This window comes from Silene latifolia, chromosome Y (genome assembly GCF_048544455.1).
Source record: "Silene latifolia isolate original U9 population chromosome Y, ASM4854445v1, whole genome shotgun sequence".
NCBI classification, from domain to species: Eukaryota; Viridiplantae; Streptophyta; class Magnoliopsida; order Caryophyllales; family Caryophyllaceae; genus Silene; species Silene latifolia.
This window is the reverse complement of record NC_133538.1, coordinates 41,331,895-41,346,708: the sequence shown is the minus strand read 5'-3', so window position 1 is coordinate 41,346,708 and position 14,814 is coordinate 41,331,895. Positions and strand designations below refer to the sequence as shown.

Genomic DNA, 14,814 nt, shown 5'->3' with positions numbered 1-14,814 from the left:
GTCCTACATTCAGGATACATTCCTACCCTATCCTGATGACGAGGATAAAAACATTAGGGTAGCTCAAAGCTGGCACTAGGCAGGAGAGAGCAACGGTCAAATAAGAGGATGATATTTGACTAAGTTAAGAATAAATATGGAGAATAAATATGCATTATTACACCAATTATGGAATAATTAAGGAGAAGATTTTATCATAAAAGGCCAAGCATTTATCCGGATGATTAAGTGCAATTAAGGAGCAATCAATGGAGCCATTAAGAAAGAATATTACGTTACAAATAGGAGATATTATGCATTTTGGATGAGACTACTATATAAGAAGCATTAAGGATCATTTCAAGAGGCACGCAATCATCTTACAAGCAACTCAATTACATTACTTAGTCAACATATTCTATTTTGTACCTATTTACTTTACTATTCTCCATACACATAGTAAAATGTCTCCTGGCTTGGTGCCCGTGATTTTTTCCCTATTAAAGGGTTTTCCACGTACAAAATCTATTGTCTTACTTGTTTGTTTTATTTACTTTATTTTTCTTACATCATATCCAACATTGCAGTCTTTGACAAGATAAACGAGCTATTTAACCCTACAACAAACTCTCCCTTGACCTGATTCAGCTTTGTGCAGAATCCACCCAAAACAATTGGCACCCACCGTGGGGCATCTAGCTCATTAATATCTTTTTTCTTTTCACACAAAAAACCCAAAGAACAAAGAAACTAGCAAAAACATGTCTCAACCAACCATAGAAGAACAATTGACTGCTGCATTACAAAAAATAGCAGAGTCAGAGGCTGGAATCTTGCAGCTGAAAGAATCCGAGTCAGCTTTGAAAAAAAAAATTAGAGAAATCAAAGGGATCAGGCTCCAAAATCCTACCAGGAACCCAATTCTCATTGATTATCAAGCACTTTGATTTCTCAAGTTATGGAAGTCCAAGTGGTGTAAAAAATGTGATCAATGTTGATGAAGAGACCCCCAAAGATGATAAAGCTGATAAAACAGGAGCATCCGTCATGATGGCAATAGTCCAAGAAATCAAGAAGCTCAATGAAAAATTCGAAAAAATACCTGGGGTCCCTGCCAACATAGAGGACGCTGCCCCGAAAGCTCTGCTGACTCGCCTTTTATAGACGAGATAGCTAAAGTAGATCTTCCCAAGAAATTTGTGATTCCATACATGAGGACCTATGATGGGACCTCTGATCCACAAAACCATGTGGCCTTCTACAAGCAAAAAATGTTAGCTGCATCTATTCCCAGTGAATTCAGGGAGGTTTGCATGTGCAAAGGACTTAGAACAACACTGACCGGTCCTACACTGCATTGGTATATCAACCTGCCAAATAGAAGTATCAGATCCTTTTCTGACCTGATCAACACATTCAACCTGCAGTTCGCAAGTAGCAGGGAGTTAGAGAAACGTTCCAGTGACCTGTATAGGATTACCCATAAACCATATGAGACCCTCAGAGTGTTGCTTGCTAGATTCAACAAGGAGAAAGCGTCAATTCCTAGGTGTGACGTTGGAATCGCAGTGGAAGCATTCAGTCATGGATTACTACCTAATAGTGATCTCTATGGTGAGCTGACCAAGTACCCCTGTCATTCCTTCAAAGATGTCCAGGCAAAGACACATGCCTCTATCAGGCTAGAGGAAGATAAGAGTTACAAGGTAGGAGGACCCTACAATGCAAAAGATTATGACAAACCGAACATAAAAAGAACCATCAAGGGCAATAACTACAGGAGTGGCCCATATACCAGGCCTGATCAGTCAGAAGTCAACCTAGCGCAAGAATAACAAGGTAAGGCTAATGTTCATCCATCTATCTCTGAACATAACTTTTGCGTTGACATTGCCGGTTGATCCAAGGACTGGATAACATGGGACCAGTGGTCAGGTGGCTGAGTAAGTCAGACAACCCAAATCAAAGGAAGGACCATACCAAGTGGTGTGAATTTCACATAGATATAGGGCATAAAACAGAGGATTGCTTCACTCTTAGGTAAGAAGTAGCCTACCTGTTAAAGGCAAGATACCTGAAGGATCTGATCATAGCCAGAGGCAGGAATGAAGATACTGGCAAAGTCAACCCAGAGAAAAAGCAGGAACGCAATATCCCCCAACCACCTCAACTCTATGAAGTAAAATTCATAAATGGCGGATCAGAGATTTGTGGCCAGACCAGCTCCGCAGCAAAAAAGATAGCCGGGACTCCTCAAAATATGTTGCCCTGCAAGCCTGGCAACATACCACCTATCACGTTCGGTGACTGTGATCTGGTATGCATCCCTGACCTACAACATGATGGCCTGGTAGACGGAGGTAGCTCAGTGAACCTGATCTTGCTAGACGTACTCAAAGCCATGAAGATCAGCAAGGATCAAATCACCAAGAAATCCAGTGTCTTGGTAGAGTTCAGCGGTGAGACAAAGAATACATTGGGAGAGATTTATCTCCCTACCTATGCTGAAGGCGTTGTATCTTACGAAAGATTTAAGGGGTGTCTGGTTGGGAGTGTTAGAATGGAATGGAATGGATTTGAGTGATTCTAGTATTTGGTTGGGCATTTTGGAATGAAGTTAGAATCCTGATGGATTCTAATTCCTTCCAAACCCCTTAGAATCTCATACCCACTTTCCCACTCAGGTTTCTAACTCCATTCCCCCTCCTTACGATTTTAGAGCGAATCAAACAATAAATAATAGGTATGGGGTTCTAAATCCATCCCATCATGGTATCTCATTCCATTTCAATCCATTCCGACCTTTTGAAACATACAACCCCTTAGAGTTTTAGACTGTCTATCCTCCTACAATGTCTTCTGGGCAGGCCCTGGATTCACAATGTCAAGGCTATCCCCTCTACTTATTATCAGTGTATATAGATACCAACAGACTGGGGAGTGGCAACCATCAAAAGTCAGCATAAGTCAGCCCAGGAATGCTATACAGAGGCCCTAAAGCCATCCAAGGCAGGTAAGTCCCTCGCATAGCAATTATCGTACCCTGACAAGAGCACATTTGCAACACCACCCAGGATGGAAACAGATCAGGTAATCCTTAACCATGAGTATCCTAATAGTTTTGTTCTAGTTGCCTCTGACGCTCCCAATTCTGTCAGGCCCGAATTAGTGAGTTTTCTTAAAAATAAATCTTCCTGTTTTGCGTGGTCTCATTTTTATATGACTGGAATTAATGTTGATATTATTACCTATAAACTCAATATTGACACATCTTTCAAGCCTGTACAACAGAAAAGACGTAAGTTTGCACCAGAAAGAAACACCATTATCAATAAAGAAGTGGACAAACTCCTAGATATGGGCATGATCAGGGAAGTGATGTACCCTGAATGGCTTGCAAATGTGGTGGTCGTCGAGAAAAAGAATGGCAAATAGAGAGTTTTTGTCGATTACACTGACCTGAATAAGGCCTCCCCTAAAGACCCGTTTCCTCTTCCACATATTGACGCCATGGTAGTTTCAATGACAGGGCATAAGTTGATCACATTCATTGACGCTTCCAATGGATTTAACCAGATAAAGATGTAACCTACTGACTAGGAAAGTATTGCATTCATTACTGACCGAGGCATATACTGTTACATTGCCATGCCATTCGGTCTAAAGAATGTAGGGGCAACATACCAGCGCCTAGTCAACATGATGTTCAAAGAGCAGATTGAGGACATCATGGAAGTCTATATAGATGACATGGTGGTAAAATCCAACGACGCACAAGACCAAGTGAAGCACCTGAAGTAGCATTTCAACTCTTGGAGAAGTACAACATGAAACTCAACCATGCCGAATGCCACTTTGGAGTTTCTGCAAGAAAGTTCTTAGGCTTTATGGTGACCAAAAGAGGCATAGAAGTCAGCTCTGAATAGGTCAAAGCTATACTCGAATTACAGTCACCCATGTCTGTCAAGGACATTCAGAAATTTACAGGCAGGGTAGCTGCCTTGAACAGGTTCATATCCAGGTCATATGAAAGGTGTAAAACATTTTACAACCTACTCAGAAAAAACAAATAATTCCAATGGACCCCTGAACATGAGGAATCCTTTCAGAATCTAAAATTATATCTTTCTTCTTCACCTTTACTGGCCAAACCAGAAAAGGGAGAGCCCCTGTCAGTATATCTTTCCGTTACTAACACCGCGGTAAGTGCAGTCTTGGTATAGGAACTTGAAGGTCGGCAGGATCCTGTCTACTATGTAAGCAAAAGTCTACTAGATGATGAAATGAGGTATGGTTTACTTGAGAAGTATGTTTTAGCTTTGATCATGTCATGTGCTAAGTTGCGTCCTTATTTTGAAAGTCACCCCATAATAGTCAGGACCAACCTATTAATAAAATTTGTCATGCGGAAGCCTGAACTATAAGGCAGGATGGCCAAATGGTCAGTCCAGCTTAGCACCTATGATATTATATTTGAACCCAGGACAACAATCAAGTCACAGGCCTTAGCAGGCTTTGTCGCTGATTTCAGCCCTAACCTAGAATCAAACCTGACCAAGGAAGTCAACTAGTTAGAAAACAAAACCTCAGACTAGCAGTGGACCCTGTTCACAGATGGGGCATCCAATGTAAGGGGTACAAGGCTAGGATTAGTGCGAAAATCGCCACAAGGGAACACCATATCCCAGGCTATAAGTTGTGACTTCAAAGGAACTAATAATGCGGCTGAGTATGAAGCCCTCATAGCAGAACTCAAGGTATGTCTAGACCTCGGTGTTCAAAAATTAAAGGTAAAAACTGATTCACTTTTAATTACAAATAACATAAAAGGAATTTATACAGAAAAGGATGAAAAAATGATTTTATATTTGGAATATGCTAAAAAATTTGCGATAAATTCATTTCATTTGACATTGAGCAAATACCAAGAGACCTGAACACCCAGGCTGATGCTTTGGCCAGCCTTGGTTCAAATTTCACCCCTGCTATTTTTGATAAAGTACCTATTGTGCATTTACTCGAACCTGCCATCAGCAAGTCTGAGCAAGTAAACCCTGTTACCACAGAGAATGACTCTTGGGCTAAACCTTATTATGATTGGTTCCTGCAAGGTATACTATCTCAGGGTAGGCACGAGGCCAAAGCATTTAAAATTAGGGCTTCTACTTATTCTATCATCAATAACACTTTGTTTAAAAGATCTCAGGCTGGACCTTACTCGAGGTATCTTGAACCACATGAAACCAAACAAGTACTTCAAGAAATTCATGACGGATACTATGGCAACCATAAAGGCGGAAGAAACATGGCAAGCAAAATACTTAGGACTGGCTATTACTGGCCAACCCTGAGGGCTGACTGTCTTGACCATTGTGCAAAACGTGAAGCCTGCCAAATACATGCTCTAATTATCCATCAACCATCAGAGCTACTACATTCAATTTCTGCACCCCGGCCTTTCATGAATTGGGGGCATGGACATAGTAGGAAAACTCCTAATAGCTCTAGGCCAGAAAGTATTCATGTTAGCCATGACTATTTACTTCTCCAAGTGGATTGAAGCAGATTCTTTTAGGCAGGTTACTGAGAAGGAAGTAATATCCTTCATCAGGACAAATATTATATGCAGGTATGAAGTCCTTTCAGAGATAGTTTGTGACAATGGCACTGAATTCGTCGGAAAAATAACCAAAGCTTTCTTTGATGAATAGAATATCAACCTGGTAACTTCAACCTCTGGCTACCCAAAAGCAAACGGGCAAGCTGAATCAAGCAACAAAGTAGTCATCAGATACCTGAAAAAGAAGCTGAAGAGTAGACGAGGTACATGGGCAGAAGAGCTTCTGTTAGTAGTATGGGCAGACAGAACAACTCCAAAGACCTAAACTAGCCAAACACCCTATTCCTTGGTGCGTGGTTGTGAAGCAGTCATTCTTGCAGAAGTACATGTGCCAACTTCAGGATACGGCCTGAACAACATAGAAGCAAATAACAGCCTGATGCAAGATAGCCTAGTCCTAATAGAGGAGTTAAGAGACGCTGCCAAAATCAGAATAGCATCATATCAACAAACAGTAGCTAGAAGTTACAACAAAAAAGTTAGAATCAGAGTTTTTGGGGAAGGTGACTTAATCCTACGAAAGGTATTCCCAAACAAAAAAAAAAGAAAAATCAGCAGGAAAACTAGCCCCTTCAAGGGAAGGCTAATATTTAATAAACTTAATCGTCGGGCAACGAGCATACAAGCTACAAACCTTAGATGGAGAAATAATCCCAAGGTCCTGTAATGTAACTTATTTGAAACTATTTCATATATAAATTCTCAGAATAATACAGCTATACCCTGTCCTGAGAAGGTAAAAATTCAATTCTACTTATACTAATTTGATATATTTAAACCCTGCATGTTCTTCCTGTCAAAAATGCCTGGTTTATATGTCCAACATGCAAATTCAATGTGTATCTTGTATGAAAAACTTATGTGTTCTACCCTGCTCATATATATCCTGATATAATATATGAATCCTGAAAAATTATGCATGATCTATTATTACATAAATAAGTCTTCAGGATTGAGGGCTACTCTATTATATCCCACTACTTTATTTTTTTTATTTTTGGTACTCTTTATTCTTGTTGCACCCTGTCGTGCCCAAATGAATGTTGGTAACCCACACCAGATACAGCAAATATGGGACAAATCAGGCATTAAATAATTGCTCGACCCAGCTATTCGCTGCACACCCCTACAACGGCTGGATGCAGCACTATGACGGGTAAGAAGGTGAAGGATCCTAACGACACATCCAAATGTCCTCCAAACAGGCCGAATACCAAGCCCTCCAGCTAGGTAGGGGACATAAGCCCTCCAATCACGCCGGATCCCCACCACGTCAATCATGACAGGAAGAAAAACTGCACATGATTGAAGATTAACATTGAATTAAAAACACAAGACAGGTTAAGAGGTTGAAAATCCTATACTTAACAGGTTAACATGTTGAAGATCTTACTTTTAATAGGTTAACAGGTTGAAAATCATTTATTTAAACAGGCCGACGGGCTAAGGAAAAAGCGTCAAAAACAAAGAAAAATTTGGAAGAAAGCAAGCCAGAAAAGGTAAACTTGCTATCATTAATAAAGCTCTCACCCCCTGGGGCAAAGGCAGCCAAATGTTTAACTTGTCAAGAATAACCTCCCTGATAAAAGGAACCAAAATGTTAAATTATTTTTCCAGGGATAGCCCGCCTGGATGGGCCAAAAACCAACACAAATTATTATTTAAACATTACTGCTTCTCCTGAGAAGCAGCATCAGCAACATCCTCCTTGGCCTCTTTAGCATCCTGCTCCAATGGAGATTCCACTTCCTTCTCTTCACCAAGGTTGTGTAGGTTAGGATACCTCTTAGCAGTAGAAAGGGCCGGTTCACCTTCAGGGTTCCATTTTGCCCTAGCCTCCACTAGTTCAGACATGACAGCAACCTTCCCTTTGACAAAGAAATAGAAGACAACATCATCAAGCTTGCCTTACAAATCATCCTTCTCGAGATTGAGCTCATCATTCCTTTCCAAAGCCTCTTGCAGCAACTGCTTATTAGACCCAACCTCGACCTTGGCAGCATCATGTTCAACCTGCGCTCTCTTCAAATCAGCCTTGGCAGCAACCAGGTCAACCTAAGCAAAGGAAAGCTCAGGCTTCAGCTTATAAACATCATAGTTGAGCATATTAGTCGTAGCCACCAACGAAGAAATTTTATAAGCATTAACAAGACAGTCTATTGCCGCCTGATAAGGGAAATAAAAGAAATATTAGAAAAAGAATTAGAAAAATATCCAAGAAAATAAAACAAAAGAAAACTCAGGATACCTCTCCCAAGGAACCAAGAGCGTCAGTCACAAGATTGACAGCATGATCCACTATAGCAACCTCCTTGGTAGAAGATTCAATGGGGTCCATTGACACCATTAGAGGAGAGTTGGAGTCAGCAAATTCTTGGATCTTTTCCTTAGTAGCTTACAAACTACCTGCCCTAACCTTCACCTCCCTGATAGGAGGAGGAATACCAGCCTCTTCCTATTTCCTCTTATGAGAAACAAGACTAGTCTTAGCAGGAACATTAGGAATAACAGGAACAACTAGAACATCGGTAAGGTCAATCGGTTTATCAACCTCAGTTCCAGGACCACCACTACCCTGGGAGTCTTCTTCCTTGACCTGCGCAAGCCTGGCATTCAAGTTTGCCATACCAAACCTGGTATGCCTAGTAAATGACCTGGTAGCTACAAAATAAGAAACTGCATTAGCAATAAAGATGAGCCATAACAAAATTAACCAATATAAAAGAAAAGCACAGAGAAAAAAGTCGTAGTGCCAGAAGTTGAGGCACCAAGAGCCTTAATGGGCCTGGAAACCTTAGAGACACCTTCTCCCTTCAGGTAGCGAGGAAAACGTTCCACCCCATAGCATAATGGCCATGACCTCTCCTCAGGAGGAATAGCCAGAAAAGCAGTTACCCTTCCAGAAGGATATTCAGCAGTGCTCACGCAATTATCCACTAAAAAAGAGGTATATCCTGTTAAATATTTCCTGCTTTACTTTAAACTAACAAAATATGTGCAGCATATGTAAAAGTTACAGGAAACTTACCACCAGTACATGCATCCAAATTGAGATACGTCATATCAGGCCCAACTGAGTTAGTCCTGATGAACATGTAACCAGCAGCCCAATTCTTGTCAGCCCTACTATCCAGGTTGCTGAGAAGAGGATTAGTCGAATGCCTAACCTTGAAACTAACCCTGCCAGGATTGTGTATCCTCTGGGAATAGCAGCTATTCAAATCATCAAGAGTAAAAACCAGTTTATGCTTGTTACATAAAAACTCAATGGAATGAACCACCTTCTAGACCGTAGGTATGATCTGCTAAGGAGGAATACCAATTTCCTTGACCACTTCAACCATCAAAGGAGAGAAAGGCAACTTACAACCAGCCCTGAAAGTCCAATCATGGATACAGAACCAATCAGGACAGGCCCAGTCAGCCTTGATGGCAGAGTCTTAAGGAATCCAGACCTCATCAGTAGTAGGAAGAATCCCCTTCTCCTTCATAATTTTCCCAAACTCAGGCTTGAGATGATTGGGAAGAGAAGATTGTTCATCAAGTACCTTTGATGGATTGAATTCAAAATCTTTATGAAAGATGGACACCATCTCCATAGCAAGAACAAAGGAAGGATTTTCAAAAGGCTCAGGCTTATTTTCAGAAGTGTGTTTAGGGTTTGGGACAAAAGGAGTGCTAGGTGCAATAGCCCCCTAGTAGACTTTCTTTTTACAACCATAGTTTGATTTTCTGGTAATTTCTGGAAAAAAGACGAATGTTGAAGATGAAGATTAATGTCGGAGACTGAAGAATTTTGGAAAAAATGATTGAGTTTTGGTGAAGGATGAAGCAAATGTTAAAGGCTATTTATAATACGGTGAATATCTAGGGTTTACTGCAACTTACACGCAGTAGTTGAAGCGGTTGCAGTAAATAGGACACTTGGCGCATTTAAATCAACTAGCCATTTTTTCTGCAAAGATTCTAACTCAACCGTCCTAAAGACGTTACTTAATTAGGTTGATAGTTATCTTCTCATTTCTGGCCTGAGCCAGCGACAATGAGAAGATAGGGTGCAAATGTCGGGCCTGATATTTCTGTCCTACATTCAGGATACATTCCTACCCTGGCCTGATGATCAGGATAGAAACTTCAGGGTAGCTCAAGGCTGGCACCAGGCAGGAGAGAGAAACGGTCAAATAAGAGGATAATATTTGACTAAGTCAAGAATAAATATGGAGAATAATTATCCATTATTACACCAATTATGGAGTAATTCAGGAAAAGATTTTATCATAAAAGGCCAAGCTTTTATCCGGATAATTAAGAGCAATTAAGGAGTAATCAATGGCACCATTATGAAAGAATATTACGTTACATAGAGGAGATATTATGCAGCTTGGATGAGACTACTATATAAGAAGCATCAAGGATCATTTCAAGAGGAACGCATTCATCTTACAAGCAACTCAATTATATTACTTAGTCAACATATTCTATTTTGTACCTACTTACGTTACTATTCTCCATACACATATTAAAATATGTCCTGGCTTGGTGCCCGTGGTTTTGTCCCAATTAAAGGGTTTTCCACATACAAAATCTATTGTCTTACTCGTTTGTTTTATTTACTTTATTTTGCTTACATCATATCCAGCTCTGTAGTCTTTGACAAGATAAAAGAGCTATTTAACCCTGCAACAAACTCTACCCTGACCTGATTCAGCTTTGTGCAGAATCCACCCAAAACAAATTCATAGCTTCATTCTTAAGAAATTTCCATAATTCTTGTCTTTCATTCACTACATTAAAGGCATACATCATCATAAGCAAAAACTTCTTATTATCAGTCCTAGATTCTACCCTCATATGTATATGCTGAGAACTATAAGATAAGAATTGAATAGTAAAGCAATCAGGCTTCTAAAGTATCCAAATTCTCCCACCTATATCCCAACTACAGTTTGTAGAAATGCTCCATCCATCACAAATCGAGGTTTTCTTTTTTCAACAGTTGATTAGGTTTTATTTTAGTCTCTAAAAATCAAAAATGACCTACTCCATTATTTTGTAGAAACCATTTAACCATTTTCTGCTTATTTAAATCATTAAGTCCCCTTACATTCCAAAATCCAATATTATGCATTAGATTAATTGGGAAGGGAGATCCTTACCACTTTCCTCTACTCCCCCTTGGAGTAGCCAATCTATTCAAAGCTTCAATAAAAGTATAAGGCCCTGAGGTCCCTTTCATGCTTATGCATGTTCCCCCACCCTGCCTATTCAGTCTCATAATCTGCCTAGTAGGGGTAGACTTGATAACTGATAGAGGTGGAAACCCCTCTAGTGTGAATAAAGCAGTTGGTTGCACAACACATTCAGAAAGAGTAGGCTTAACAGGTCTCCAAACTTGCTTTGTGAAGAGTCAAGGACGAGAACACCTAAGAGGGGGAGGGGGTGAATAAGGTGTCCAATTAAAAATTTTAAGCTTGAATTAAGCTTCTTTGAAATTTAGGACAATAGACTAAACTGATTTGGACAATACTTCGAATGATAAAGGTCTTTATTATAATACCCCGTTATTTCTTGTTATTAATGATTATTTCTTGTTATTTATGATAAAATTTGGTGATACATTTTGAGTATATTAATAATACATTTGGATACGCGTTTTAAGTATATTTTGATCTTTGGCGAGTTTGTTGGTTTATGTTGGGAATTTGTATTGCTGGAGGTTTGTTGAGTATGTTAGGGTGAACTTCGGGACGAAGTTCTTTTTAAGGAGGGAAGACTGTAATACCTCGTATTTTAGAGGATGGTCAAAGGTTTGGTCAACATCATTTTATTAAAATGTGATTTATGGAGATGGATATTTTATATTTTATATTTAATAATTATTAAGACGTGTAATTATGAGACGGGAAATAATAATTAAATAATACATAATAATATATGACGGAGGATGTATACATATGACGCATACTAGTATAAGTATATATGGTGACGGTATTATATGATAAATAAGGTTACAAGTATTTTCTGCGGTATTAATATGAGATAATAATAATATTACCTAATAAGATAAGGAAAGTTCCTCCACATACCTATTAGTATAAATAGGACTCTCTAGCTATTCTTTTGTCACTTGTATTCACATAAATCACAATTAAAAGTGTGAGAGAGAAATAAGAGGAAAAAGAGAGCTTTATATCTATCATACAATCGTCTTAAGGTAACTGTCTCATAAACTCTTTCTTATAATTGAATTGATATAATAATATGTTGACTCGACTCAAGACCCGACCTTCACCATTGACCCGACCTAGTTTGACCGTTGTCCTAGTTTGACCGTTGACATGTATCATAAAAATTAGGGCATAAGTTATAATTGTGTATTTGTCATTGTTGGACCGAAATAGGAGACCCAATACCCGACCCTTTGGATTGATTCAACCTGATTGACTCATGGGTAGGGCTGGGGTGTCGTGTGGGGGTTGTGTTGGTGGTGTTGTCGGCGGAGATAGGGGTGGCAGTCGGTGGTGGTGTGGTGTTTTGCAAGTACATGTCGCTGGGTTATTATATGTTTAAACCGAGACTTTCATAACTTTTATGACTCGTGTTCCCGACTCGTTTGACCCAGCGGTTATGGGCAGATGTCAGGGTGGTCAATGGTAGATGTATAGCGGCTGTTAGGGTAGAAGCGTGGTGGTTGTTGGTGGTTTTAGGGGTATTTGGTATTATTGTCAGGTTGTTGCTATTATTGCTACGTTGTGGTTGTCGTGTTGGTGTTGGGATGAGGGTGGCTGAGCGTGATGGCTATGCATGGTAGGTGCGGCGGCTGTGAGATATTTTGGTGGTGCTGCTACTGGTTCGTGGTGGTGATTGGCTGGTGAAGAAGAAATGCGGGTTTTCGGTATTGTTGTTAGGTGTTGTGGTTGTGTCGAGAGAGAAGGCAGGATATAGGTGGTGCTGAAGGTGGTGGTCATGCAGGTGGTGACGAGTGGCAGGTGAAGTGAGAGGTGGTGATGGTCATGGTTTAGGTGAGGCATGGTTGTGGGTTTGACTGGAGTTTGAAGAAGGAAGGTGTTAGCTTGGTATGGGCTTGGTTGTTGTACCGTGATGGTAGGATGGCCAGGCATGGCAGAGGTGGTGGCTGCCATGGCCTGACCTTGATGGTGGTTCGGTGTTGGAGAAGGAGGGAGCCGGGTACAAGTAAGACGATGGGTTAGTTAGCTAGATGGAACCGTCTCAAGTATTATTTAATAACTCATTTAAATTCGTAATTATTTTTAATTAACTAATTGATATTGAATCGGGTTTTGACTAATTAAATAAATCGTATCGTGTTAACTAATGGGCCTTTGGGTATATTTATTATTTTTAATATTACCCCATTTGCTTAGGTGACGGGTTTTAAATAATTGATTCATGAACTTATAATTAATTAAACAATTAATTAAGCGAGGCATGTTTATAATTATTATGTTATAATTAGATAGGTAATAGACTTCCGGAATACCGCTTGTGACTATATTTATTATTATTATTATTATATTTATTGGACTTGGAATTCGCTATCGAGGTAGGATAGCTACTCAATCACTTTAATGATTACTTGGATAATGTTATATGATTGTTTGATTGAATTGTGTTGGATGAACTATGATTGTTGAATTATTCGATTGAGATGACTCTAGCGATGGTATTCCTCAGCTCGTGACTGAGATGAATTGTTTAATGACTACCTCAGCTCGTGTCTGAGGTGCTTTTATTGATTATTGAATTTATCAGCTTCGTGTCTGAGAAGGTAAGAAATTGTATTGCTCAGTTATTTGCATTTTCATTTCATGAGCACTTGCATTGGATACCTCAGAACTGGTTCTGCATGACCTGTTCTGGGATGATGAGACTACCTCAACTTCGGTTGGGATGATGAGACTACCCCGGCCAGGGATTGGCGGGATGAACGGAAGCGTCGGAGGATTGATCATGAGCATACATTGCATTTGCATTTAATATTGTTCTTGTATTCATTTATTGTTGTTGTTTGGCTGTTCCTACTCATCCTTGGGTCGACGTGTATTCGGTAAACACCTGTGATGAACCAAATATTGGGGAGCAGTTTGATTGGCAGGTTAAAGATTGGGACGAGTGGACTGACGAGTCAGAGATAGAGACCTTCACGAGTTTTATAGGAGATTTAATAAAGACTTAGTTACATATATTTTCCGCTGCGAGTTTTGTAATTTAATTTAAGATCGTATTTTATTTAAGTTGTAATAAGACCATTTGATAATTTAAGTAATATAGTACTTTGGATTGCTATACTTTGTAACTACTGCTTTAGGAAACTGAGATGGTAACACACCTATTTAATTAGGAATGTCTAGTAAAGGTTCATGGTTAAATGGGGGTGTTACATTTATACATAGAACTATTTGTGTTAGAACTATATAAACACGGATTCAGCTCAGTATATGTCACAGTAAAGTCGACTATTGCACAGACCATAAAAGAATGAATGAAAGAGTATTTTTCTTCAACTTAGCAATGAAGATATAAAGTGAATACTTTTTAAGTTGAATACTCTTAGCAATGAAAATCTTAAGTGAATACCTTTTAAGTTGAAAACTTGAGATACTTAATCTTTTTAAGTTCACAATATTAAATCAATCAGTTGGTCTGAGACACAGTATTGAACACTGTGACACAGACAGATTGCGAGATAAAAAAGATATAAATAAGGAGAACAAACGTAAAAATAAATGAACAAACAAGACGATGTTTAAAAAATTAGTTCAACCTCTACTCCGAGGCCTACGTCCAACCGTTATTTATTGGTTGTTTAGAAATTAACTCAAACTTAATAAACCCCTTACAATTAAAATAACTCGCCAACCTACTCCGGTTGCACTTGCTTGAAGCTACTCCGCTTTAAGACTTTCACTTGCTCAAAGCTACTCCGCTTCAAGACTTAAGTTCTATCTCACAGGTTTACAGAGTCTTTGAATCTCAAGCGTTCACTTAATGAACATGGATATCACAATTAAGACCTAAACACGAGAATCATGGAACAAGCTCAGATGCCACAGTGCAGCGAACTTTTACATGGTAATTTACAGCTCTTTTGAAAAATGACTGAAGACTTTTAGAATAGAAAACAGTTTTGCAAATAAGGTAAAGAACAAGAGCTGAAATTTTGCAAAGTGTTTTAACAATTAATGTTCAGAAAA

The 14,814-nt window shown here is 39.2% G+C and overlaps 1 protein-coding gene across 1 annotated transcript; it reads left to right on the top strand.

Moving 5' to 3' along the window:
* Positions 1–5,048: 5,048 nt before the first annotated feature.
* On the top strand, positions 5,049–5,864 carry LOC141627915 (uncharacterized). Its single transcript, XM_074441113.1, has 3 exons — positions 5,049–5,090; positions 5,186–5,503; positions 5,691–5,864. The coding sequence occupies exons 1-3, from the start codon at positions 5,049–5,051 to the stop codon at positions 5,862–5,864; spliced, it is 534 nt and encodes a 177-aa protein (XP_074297214.1).
* Positions 5,865–14,814: the final 8,950 nt, after the last annotated feature.

Coding starts and splice junctions, on each gene's coding strand:
- LOC141627915 (XM_074441113.1), top strand. CDS start 5,049: ATGACTCTTGGGCTAAACCTTATTATGATTGGTTCCTGCAAG. Junction 5,091..5,185: donor TTATGATTGGTTCCTGCAAG/GTATACTATCTC, acceptor AAAAGATCTCAG/GCTGGACCTTACTCGAGGTA. Junction 5,504..5,690: donor CTAGGCCAGAAAGTATTCAT/GTTAGCCATGAC, acceptor TTTGATGAATAG/AATATCAACCTGGTAACTTC.